The sequence below is a fragment of the Frankliniella occidentalis genome, unplaced genomic scaffold, assembly GCF_000697945.3.
Source record: "Frankliniella occidentalis isolate FOCC.00 unplaced genomic scaffold, Focc_3.1 Scaffold79, whole genome shotgun sequence".
NCBI classification, from domain to species: Eukaryota; Metazoa; Arthropoda; class Insecta; order Thysanoptera; family Thripidae; genus Frankliniella; species Frankliniella occidentalis.
Window position 1 is genome coordinate 673022 of NW_026267209.1, and position 11462 is coordinate 684483.

General features: G+C 54.5%; 1 protein-coding gene and 1 long non-coding RNA gene across 2 annotated transcripts in view; both read right to left on the reverse strand.

Moving 5' to 3' along the window:
- The window catches only part of LOC127749690 (death-associated protein kinase related-like), a 145733-nt gene extending 143991 nt beyond the window's left edge, over window positions 1–1742 (reverse strand). Inside the window, exon 1 of the mRNA XM_052268909.1 lies at window positions 717–1742. Within this exon, the coding sequence (XP_052124869.1) occupies window positions 717–1090 (374 nt within the window). The 5' untranslated portion in view covers window positions 1091–1742. The remainder of the gene's footprint in view (window positions 1–716) is intronic.
- A 5658-nt stretch (window positions 1743–7400) lies between these two features.
- The window catches only part of LOC127749691 (uncharacterized), a 14778-nt gene continuing 10716 nt past the window's right edge, over window positions 7401–11462 (reverse strand). The window contains exons 2-3 of the long non-coding RNA XR_008011297.1: window positions 10655–10768; window positions 7401–7548 (exon numbers count right to left, since the gene is read on the reverse strand). This is a non-coding gene — a long non-coding RNA (uncharacterized LOC127749691). The remainder of the gene's footprint in view (window positions 7549–10654; window positions 10769–11462) is intronic.

The window sequence follows — 11462 nt, forward strand, 5'->3', positions numbered from 1 at the left end:
GTGCATCAGTCTCCCTGTGGCCCGTGGTGAGATTACGCGAGTTATCATTCCATTTATCAGGGGACAACCTCAATAAAGACGGTGTTTTACAATTTTTAAGGTGTACCAGAACGCCCCTCCCCGCCCTCCTCTCTCCCTCCTACGCTGCCGTGCCGTGGCCCCGGCACACCACCACGTCGGGCTGGCAGCCGCAAGATATCGACTCAAGTCGTCGGTGTGAAGGTGCGTCACCGACCACCTGGTCAGGCACAAGTTCAGATGTACCCTCAGCAGAAGTGGCTCCAAGAATAAAAGCGATGAACAGAGTAACTCTTCAGGGGGGGTGTCTGGTCTGTCCCTTTCGCAAAAAATAAGTAAAATGGGGGAGAACTTGAATTAGGCAGCAGCAAAAGCAAGTCACTGATGCATTTTTAGCTACGTACATGTGCACTCTGTTTATACACGAAAAATTTGAGGGAGAAAGAACAACATGAGGGTAAACGACGGTTCGCGTCCCTTTCAACTCATCTTTTCTTCTTTCCGCTAAGGTGCATCAAATAATAGCCTCTACGCATAATTCACCAGCGAACACACTCACACACACACACACACACACACACACACACCTACACGCACACCAATAATAACACACATTGTGTGCACGCACGGTGCTCGACCCTCCCTCCCCCTGCCGTTTCCTGGAAGGCGGAGCACAGCACACACTGCACCGAACTGACCTTGCAAAGGGTTGGTCCTCCACCTCGTACAGCTCCTCGATGGGCTTGTCGCTGAGCAGCTCCTTGACGCGGTCCTCGGACAGCTCCAGGTAGCCGGGCTGCGAGCTGAGCATCTTGACGGCGGCGACGGCCGCGACGGCAGCGGCGGGGGCCGCGGTGGCGGCCGCCACCTCCTCACAGCTGTCCTCGGCGCAGCTGCTGCTGCCGCTGGCGCCGCTGTCGCTGTCCGAGGCGCTCAGGTAGCCGCTGCTGTCGCCGTTGCTGTTGTTGTTGTTGTTGGCCACATCCTCGCTTTTGTCGGACGCGGCCTCGTTGTTGTTGAAGAGGACGGCGCCGCCGCCGCCGCTGGGCACCAGGTTGAGCACCTCGCGCATCCTGATCGCGTTCGGTTGCACGGCACACTGAGAGCCGTCACCCAGCCGACTATCTGCACTGCCAGCCCCCTATCACCACTCGTAGTCTCGAACACTCTTTCTCGCACTCACTCCCACACACACTCACACACGCGCGCGCGCGCTCGAGTTCTTCACCCTTTCTTAACCACTCCCGGTGACGAGGCGCACTCGCGCGCTGCGCACGGCCAGGGCCGTCCCATGGTGGTGAACGAGTTGAGGCACTTGGGTGAGCACGACGCGGGCGCGAAAATAAAGTCCAAGTCCGACACAAAAGTCCAGTCCAGCACAGTCCGAGAGCACAAACTCAACACAAACGAGCGCGCGCACTTTCAACACTGAGTAGAGAGTATCCAGGTGAGGGCGGGTGATAATCCAAGAGGTGTAGAAGGAGATCACTTCACTTCCATGCTGCGCTCAAAGAGCAGAGCAAACCACACGCACACACATGCACTGACACACACGAACTCTGCACTACGCGGACACGCACACACTCAGACACACACACTCGATCACAGCTGCGCGACGCGAGAGGCAGTCGCGGCGACGCTCGCGACGTAGACGACGCGGCTCCGGAGCTGCGGCGCGCACGACAGACGGGCGCGTCCTCTCTCCACGGCCGGCGCTCAGCGTGTGAGCCCCGCCGCCAGCCGCCAGCCAGGCCGCCGCCCCTCCCCCTCCCCCCTCCCTCCCTCGCGCAACCTTGCCCCCACCACCGCCCGCCGCCGGGCCGCCAGCCGCCACCCACAGCAGCCGCGGCGCAGCCCAGCGCAGCGCGCAGCAGTCTGCAGCGGGCGTGGCGGGGCGTGGCGGGGCGTGGCGGGGCGTGGCGCGGCGTGGCGGGGCGTGGCGGGGCGGCTGCACTGTTGCAGCTGTTGCAGTCGCGGGCGCAAGTTCAAACCCGCGACGACGACCACGACGGTCGCGACTCGGCGCAGCGCGGCTGCGCTGAGACTCGCGGGGCCACGGGTGGCTGCTGTGCTGTAGAGTCTAGGCCTCTATACTGTGCTGCTGGCGGGCTGGGGCGTGCCCCCAGCCCGAGCCGAGCGGCAGCGCTGGTTGTTACAGCGAGAAACATGGGGGGCCTGCTGTAAAGGGAAAGAAAACGTTTTCCCAGCTCGGGACCTACGCGACGCTGTGGTTTTGTTGAATTTTGAATTCCACCAAGGCACTGCACACTGACTGAAAGCCTCGTCTTCGTTCTTCGTCAGTCGTGACGGGCGCGGGCGTAAAGAAATGATTAGCAATGGCAACCATCATATGGTTGGCTAAGGGAGCACTATAAAATATGCTTGATGCAACCTTACCGTGGTAGTGGGAACCCAAAATTTGGTTTTCATCACGTTGTCACTGTTGTCTCAACCATATTTTATGGTGCTCGCTGAGCTGACCATTAGATGGTTGCCAAGCAGGAGCAGCAGGAGCACCAGCAGCAGGAGCAGCCATATTTTATGGTGCTCGCTGAGCTGACCATTAGATGGTTGCCATCGCTAATCATTTCTCTAGGTATACATAGGGACATGCAAACTTTTGGTGTCCGTTTTCGTAAACGGCTAGGGGGCCAGGGTAAATAGTTACCCATAAGGTAATATAAATTTCCTACGGAATTTTAAATAAAAGTGGTCCTTATTTGCAACATCTTTAACGTCAGCCACGAGATATGGACGACAAAAAAACCCTAAAAACCCTAAAAATTGTTAAGCATTCTGATCAGCTTGTCGAAAGGTAGAGAATGTAAGTAAAATGGGACAGGAGAGCCGAAGACAACAAAGAGCCCCGATCGCAAAAGTATTCCTATGACCTCCGAAGAAAACGCGCCTTTTACAGATGGTTTGTTTTGCACCTTGGCCGCCGTCGATCGCGCTCCAGTTCTCGTTAAAAGTGCTTGTTGCGTATTTTTCCGCGAATCGCGAATCTAGCCGGTGTAGTTTCTGCCCCGCGGCAGAGAGGTGGCTGGGCGCGGGGCGCTACGGCCGGCCAGGGGTCGCCGCGGCCGCGAATGCGGCACCATGCGCGCTCTACCGGGCGAGGCTGGAAGTTCCACGGGCGGCGCGGCGGCGGCGGCTCCGGACGCGGATAGGGCGCAGCGGGGCGTTGAGAGAGGGAAGAGGGAGAGAGAAAGAGAGAGAGAGAGCAAGAGCAAAGAGATTGGTAAGAGTGAGAGAGACAGAGCGAGAGAGGGAGGAGGCGGAGAGGAACAGGACGTTCGTTTGCGGCGAAGAAGGATGGAGTAAGACAAGCCGCCAAAACGCGATAGAGAGGGTAGATAAAAATGCGGACACTGGCGGGCGATTAAAATTGGATCTAGTCAGTGGGTAATATACAATCGCCTCTCTCGCACCACACGGACGGTGATGAAAGTGGACTCCGGCGAGGGGCACCCCGTCCGGCGTCCGGCCGAGGGAAGTCCCTCGCGCCCCACTTCTGGGAGCAGGCTGCCGCCCGGTGCACACCCTTCTTCAGCTCAGAACTGCAGAGGGAGGACAAAAACTTGGTATAGTGTGCCGTGGTGGTGGTGGTGCGCGGTGGCGCGGCGTGGTATGGTCTAGCGCCAGCCGGCGGCGGGGCCGGCAGACCAGCTGTGAGGGGAAGCGGCACACGGCTGGGCGCGGCGCACGGAGACTTTGCAGGGATTATTTGCAAACAAAAGCTTTTGGCGCGCGGCAGTCGTACCCGCGGCTGCTTTAATAAACATTGCGTAAAAAAATGGGGACGTGCGGCGGAGCTTCCCGGCGATGTGTTCATTGAAGTGGGCCACAGCAGAAGAAGCAGGGTGGCGCAGGAAAAAACTTTATTCGACTTTATTGCAACTTTATGCTGCTACGATAATTTCTACCAAGGCCAGCTCACTCGCAAGAATCTTTTAAAACAAACAAATATTTTCACATTTTTCCCATTTGTTTTTGTCTTACTGGTCTTGACTTTTGGAAGAAAAAATATCTAGAGCTGAGCATTTTGTGTTCGCAAAATAACATTCACGCATAAACGCAAAACAAAGGATTTTCTGTTCGTTTTTTATTCATTTGTTTGCTTGTTTTGGCTACAAAAGCGGAGTTGCGAAAACATTGTTGTAGAAATTGAGAGGGAACTCCAAAAGGTGAAGTGGCGAGACGAGCATGCAATATAATTTGCTTTAAAAAAACACGATACAAACATATACATAATGGAATAGCTGATAATAACAACAACTGTCCCGTGAAGGTTCCCATCAGCCATAGCGTTGGACGCAAATCACCCCGATGAGACGTGCCGGTATGCAGCAGCCGCAGCTGCAGAAGGATTTATAATTGCAATAGGCAGACAGTGTCTCCAATTCGTCTCCTCCCGCCTGGCTCCGCGTGGCACCGCCGGCCCTTCTCCGCTGAGCTGTAACTCCGCGGGATAACGGAGCGGGCCGCGTCCGGAGCGGCGGCTGGCGCTGCGGTGCCTCTATGCAGGGGCGGCCCGCACCCCGCACGCAGCCCGGCAGTCATGTGCGGCAATGCAACAGCAATGCACCGCCGGAGCTCATGCAAAAACAGACCAAAGGGGTAATGTCATTGTCGGCTCGACTTTTATTCACTTTATGAAGTCCGAACCGCGGGCAAAGGACTTTTTATCAGCCACTGGCCGTTGTCTTCCCATGTGGCAGCGGAAGGCCCGTTGTTGCCCTTTCTCACTCCACGCTCAGAAAAACTCTTTACTGGTTTCAAGGAAATTTTTCCTTGTTTCAAGTAAATGCGACTCCAAGATCAATTAACTCTGGGAACAAGCTGAAATTATCTTTCCAATAAGAGAAAAATGTTCTTCCAACTGGTTATAAGAGTGAATTTAATCTTCGAGCAGCATGCTCTTAAAATAAGAAACAATTTTTCTGGGTGCAGCTCCTGCTAGCTCTTGCTCTTTCTCCAGCTACTCCTGCTCTTGGTCCTGCAGATCCTGCTCTTTGGTCCTGCTCTTGCTCCTGCTCCCCTGCAGCGGTAGGAGATTGGCTATTTTTTTGCCTTTTCGCCGCACTATAAAGTGGCACAAAGTGTCCTTGTCCTTCCCTCCCTCCCGCGGCGAGGCGCGCGGGTCGGCAGGGCGCATCCCGTTAGGCCCCCGGCGGGACACAGGACAGGACTGCCGCGGCGCAGCAAGGCGCAGCAAAGGCGCAGCAGGAGCATGCGCAGCAGGAGCATGCGCAGCATGCGCAGCATGCGCAGCAGGAGCAGCAGGAGCAGCAAGAGCAGCAGGAGCAGCAGGAGCACCAGCAGCAGGAGTAGGAGCAGCAGGAGCAGCAGCGAGCAGCAGGAGCAGCAGGAGGAGCTGCACGAGGAGCAGCAAGAGCAGCAGCAGCAGGAGCAGCAGTCAGGAGCGGCGCAGGCCGCAGAGGACCTTGCTGCTCCCCACACCGCTTCTCAATAATTCGGCGGAATTTCGTGATTTATTGTTGCGTCAGGTGGCGCAACACAAAAGATCGCCGGACGCCAGGCGCGGACGGGCGGGATGACACCTCTATTCCCGTCCACGCCCGGGCCATAGCCCAGGGCTCGCCCCCCACCACAACCGAAAACTTTTACACTCACACTTTTACACGTACCCCAAAACGGGGAAGGTGGTGGGGTGGGGGGGAATTAGGGAAATAAAAAGACGGTTGGCGCCGTATTGTCCACGGCGTTGACCTACTCACGCCTGCTTCCAGAGTCGGCAGAAATAAAACTCCTTTTGTTTTGTTTTTTGTTTTTTTAGGGGTTCAGCTATGTAATTTTTTTTATGGGCCAGAAGGCCGTTGAATATATTGTGCGATTGGCCACTACTTATTTAGCATCATAATTAACATCGTCCGATGATGAAAAACAATCGATCCCTTCGGAATATTAGGCATACCGAAAAACAGTAAGATATCATTGCGAAAGGGGCAGGGGCAATGGAGGGGTCGCACCGAGGGTCGCACAACAACACACGTAGGCCTACCAAGTCGTTCTCATCGGAAAGTTTTTGAACGTGTTGCAAATTGAAAATACTATTAACAACTCTTGAAGATCAAGTTCACTGTCCACACTAGAGGCCGGGCACTTGTCAGCGCAGTCACCTCCTCGCGGGCAAAACCTTTATATTCCAGGAAACGAAAGATAACGTGGCCATCAAGTAGCGGTGGTGCCCCGCCGCGAGAAGAGGAAAGAAGGGGGGGGGGATCCCTCCCTTTTCCTCCAATCCCCCGCCTCCCACAGGGGGCGCTATGGTCTCTGCATAACGGCGCGCTGAGTTTTGGACGAGGAGGCGGCGGGTTCAGGTACTTTTGGCACTCACCGCCCGGAACGCTCAGCTCAGAAGGAGCCCCCATGCACGCGGGTACTTCGCCCGTCCCCCAGCGCCACCGCGCCACAGTCAACGACCTCCGGACAGTCGTCGGGCGCGGCGAATGGCGTCGCCCCCCGGGAGCAGCGCAGCGCCCGCCCCGCGGCCCCCCCGCGCGCGCGCCGTCCACACATCAGAGGGGGATACTTCACGGACGGGACGCGGAGCAAAGGGACCCAAGGCGGTGACAGCTGCTGGGCCGCCAGGGCTGGGCCCTCCTGGACCCCCCCGCTCCGCCTCCCGCCCCTTGCCCGCCGCCGCCAAGAGTCCCCGTTAGGTTACCTCACGTTTGCTGGCGATAATCCCCAGAAAAATGCAGCAGCCACGGCTTTCAGCGGCGCGTTGCCTTTCCGCGCCGCGAGCGTCCAGCGCCGTTGAACCGAACCGAACCGCGGGTCACCGACTTTATAGGCGCGCCGACGACTCTTCAAACAACTATGAGTGACAAAACCTCGCGCGCCTTTTCAAAATTATGATTGGGTGGGCCTTCGCATTCTTACTTAGAAGTGTAACAAAGTCTCATCGAGAGAGGTACAATCTAAATAGTGTAAATATTAAAGGGAACAATTTTGGAAACTAGCACCAGACTTCCTGTATGCATTACTGAGTTTAGATTAGTAACTACGTAGCTAGTGACAAACATTATACCTGAAGTATGTGTCGTCGGTGTTCAGGGTTTAGTGCTTTTGTCACTAAAACTGCCAAAGGCTCAAATTTTTGTCACCTTCCCGGCTCTATCGTGCCTGAACGAAGGCTTATCAAATTCTAAATTCCTTTTGCACCAATACAAAGGCTGTGCAAAGGTGCGGCTGGGCACAGGGAACCTTTGTTTTCCCAGTGCAGGGCAAGCACTGTCGAACCGAATTCAACTCTCTGCTAGCGCCCTTTCAGCTCTGCGTTTCTCTCCGACCGTCTCACTCGCACGCGCACAGCGGGTCGGGTCACGCCGCTCGATGCTGGACGCTGGATGGCCAGCCCATGGGGGCCACGAGCTGTCGCCGCAAGGGTTGTTGCCGACACCGAGGGCGATAACTCACAGAAATCTGTAAGAATCGAACTGGGGAGTGAGTGGTTTATCCCTCGCGCCCACAGAGCCGTCACCAGCGCGGTCCTTGAGCGATCTGACGACGCAGAATGCAAATGGAACGGTGCTATAAAAATGAAGCAATTTATTGAACTGCTGATGAAGTAAAATGTAACATTAAGACTGGTTTCAGTTTAAAGTTGGGGCTGCAAAGATTTGCTCGAATGCAATTAAAAAAATTTCCAGTGAGAGTGATAGCACCTATTTCGCGGGTATGAAGAGTGGCGCGAAATAAAAAATTACTGTCGTGCCCTGCTCGCGACAAATTTTTACACTTTGCGAGCACCTTCATATTTTCTGAGGGGTGCCCAACTGTGGTAATCAGGTGTACACAGACTTGTTAATCACGGGTAATCACTGGTAATCACTGGTAATCACTGGTAATCACTGGTAATCACTGGTAATCCCTGCTAAACCAGACACTAAGAGTCACTTCAAACGACAAATTTGTTGATTGAGACATGCATTTTTGTGCACATCTCGCCTAAATGCTAACGCGCATGTTTAAGATGGCGAATTGGCATCCCTTCCGTGGACGGAAACATAATTTGTCCACTCAAAGAATTCAAATTTGTTACTTGCAAGATAAAGTATTAGGAACTAATTAGGATGTGCACAAAAATGCATCTTTCTCGGAACCAAAAATGGCAGTTTAGATTAAGAATGCAGGCAAATCGTTAATGGTAATCTTTGGTAATATTTGGTAATCCTTAGAATTTGGTAATCTGGTGTACACATTTTTATAGAGTTGGGCACCCCTCGATATTTTCTCTCCTCCAACCGACCCCTTAGCATACGCAAATTAATGCCTGATCTGAGGAAGAATCAGTCGCTAACTCTTCAGTTGTGAGTAAAACCGCGAAACAAAAGCGTTTGATCAGGCACACCGGCACAGAGCGTGCCACAGCGGCCGCGTTTGAGCAACCAATAGCCGCCCTGGCAACATCACCACCAGGTTAATTTTGTTTATCGGCCGGGGGTTGGCCGCCCCGTCAGGTCGGGCGGGCGCCGCGGCGCGCACCGCCGCAGAGCTCCGCCGCAGCAGACATGTTCCAACCTCATTCTTTGCAGTCACGATCTTCTAATCGCTCGTGTTTGATCAAGTGTTGGCCAAATACTAGGTCGACCTCCTCTGCTCGCGGGGCGGCTGTTGGTTCGATTTACTGCTGAGCGGTCAATTCACGGTTCGCGGAGCACTCAGCGGGAGAGAACAGCAGAACGCCGGTGGCGTAGCCCCGTCGGGCTGTGCGGGCGAGAGAGACGGAGACAGACAGACAGACAGACCCCCCCCCCCTCCCTCCCAAAGTGCCCTTAATGTTAATCCATGTCTTAAAATTTGTACTTTATTTTCTTGGGTGCATGTTAAGTAGAATGCTCTCAACAAATTTAGGAAAATGCACTGCTCGAGAACTATTAATCAAACTTGTACATGATGCATTAAAATGAAGAACATGTTCTTGGGGCGTTTCCGGAGAAACGCGTAGAGACGAAATTTTGGTCAGCGGACTGGATCTCTTGTAATGTTATCAGTGAGGCGGTCGATTTGCAAGGAATGGAAACACGCCAATCAAGGCCAATTGTGTTCTTCTATCTTACCATAGTTTTGAAGCTGCTCAGCGGCTAAATTTCGACCGGCCAGCCATCTACACTAATCGGACGTAATTTAAGACTTTCTTTTAATTCAAAGTTTGTTTTAAGTCTCGCCGTCGATATTGTAAACCTACAATTCAGCAGACCAAGCGCCGCTACGCCGCTGCCGATCGATCCCCATCAACTATTGCAGCGAGGCTCGTGCCGCACGGGCTTCAGGAGCTCCCCCCCCCCTCCCACAACACTCGCCGTGCAACAACCAATCGCTACCCCCAAAATTTAATTTTCAAACTTGGCCATTGAAAGCAACAATCAATTAAAACAAAGATACGTACTGACTGTTACAAGTTAAGTGCGCACTATGAAGCCCGATCCGACTTCTTTTCCAGCATTTGTCTCAAAAGCTATTGGCAGTCTATGTTATTTGGAGCAACATAACAATAAACTAACCTTCCAGTTCTGGATAGCCCACCGCAGTCATTAGTCACTGGTTCTAAACAGGTGCTACTGTGTAACTGATGATCGCTGTACGCGGGGCCGCGGCCGCGCCGCAGGTAACTATAACATTGGCCCACATCCCGAGGGAGGCAGCGAGAAATTAAGTGCAAAGCTATGAAGTAGCGGGGCGTGGCGGGGCGTGGCGGGGCGGGGCGTGGCGGGGCGCCCTTAAATGAGCGGTGCGTCAGAGCAGCCGCCGGCCCCGCCTCACACACCTGAGCATGCGCAATGCGACGCACGGTAGCTAATGGAGGGGAAAAGGGGGGAGGAAAGGAGAGGGGGGGGGGTAATTCTATTTCATTTTTTTTGTGCTCTCGCAAAAAGAAGCCCTCGCTTGGAGTCGAGCGCGTGTGCGATTCAGTCTGCCGAGTAGTACTATGAGCCGACGTACGAACTCATCATGAGACGCTGCAGAAAAACCATCAGATGATGGCTACATTGTGTTGATCAACGCTACCGACCGTCTGCCCGTCTGTCTGTCTGTGCGTCTGCGACCGTGCTCGTGGCATTTGGCGATGCGGCGCCCCCGTGCCCCTAATGCCATGCGCAGGCTTTTGTTGCTGTGGTCCCGCCGGACCCGCGAGTCCTGCGATGACAGCATCACAGCATCAGCTCGAGGGAGGCTCCGCGCTCCGCGCAGATGGCATGTGTGGACATCGCCGGGTGCAAAATCACATCAGTGTGACCGCCGTACAGCCTGTTACAAAGGGGAACGCCACGGGCTGGAACGCCTCGCCGGGGAGGAACACCACCACCGAGGTTGGTGCGGCGGCGGAACGCCCCGCGCTGCTGGTACGCCTTGCTGCTCCCTTCCGCGCCCGAGCTTTGCTCACCGCACGACTCCGTTTCGTAAACACGCGCCCCAATAAATGCAAACGGCCGAGGCGAGCTCCTCTCCTTGGGCCCCCCGCCCCGCCCCGCCCCGCCCGGAGTGACAGCGCGGGCGAGTGCACTGAATATGTACAGAGGACGGCGGCGGCGGCGGCGGCGGACTCGCATTCATGACTCTGTTTTTTCTGCCCGTTTCGCAAACAGACTTCACTCTTCTCACTCACTTCCTGCAGCCGTCCGTCCTCACGAACTCCTCCTCCTCCTTTGCTCCTCGAACACACTCTGCTGTGCTTGCTCGGCGAGGAAGCACGTCCAGGCCGCGCCATCAGCACTCCACCCTGCAAATCAAAGAAGCAAAGGAGTGAGAAGCCTACTGCGAAACGTTTCAGTAGTAAAACGGGCAACAACTGAAATTAGAATGACATGGCAAATGTGTCAGATTTTTAAAATTAACAAACCAACAACAGAACAAAACTGTTTAAATCATTCAAGTGACATGTTATTTCTTGGTAGTTTCAGTTTCAGTAGTGAGCAAAATTTTAAAAGTATCATCCCGATCATCTACTAATCTGGTCGAAAAACAAATTGATCACTCTTCATATTTATGAAACGTTTTGGCTAATGACCTCTCTGAAAGCAGCGTACATCATCCTTCTGAGTAAATCTGCTACCGTCGCTTTGCGAAAATTGGACAGAATTTCGCCAGTTGCACACGGACATTTACACGACAGACGGCACAACTTGTTGTTTTGCATGCAGTAGAGCGGCACGGCACGAGCGCCGCGCCCAGAGCCCTCGCCAGAGCCCCTGCATACTGCCGGGTAGGCAACCCAATGCGCTCCGCTGTGCGCCGGGCCTCCGGGGCGCCCGGCCCCGAACGCGCCGAGGAATGACTCTTCAACTTCAACGAGGGTTATAACGACGGGCACAATAAACACGCCAAAAACGTCGGAAGAAGCACGGCGTGAAAAACTAAAACAGCAGCGGCGGTCGAGTCCTCTGCTCTGCAAGGAAAAGGAGGGGGGGGGGGGG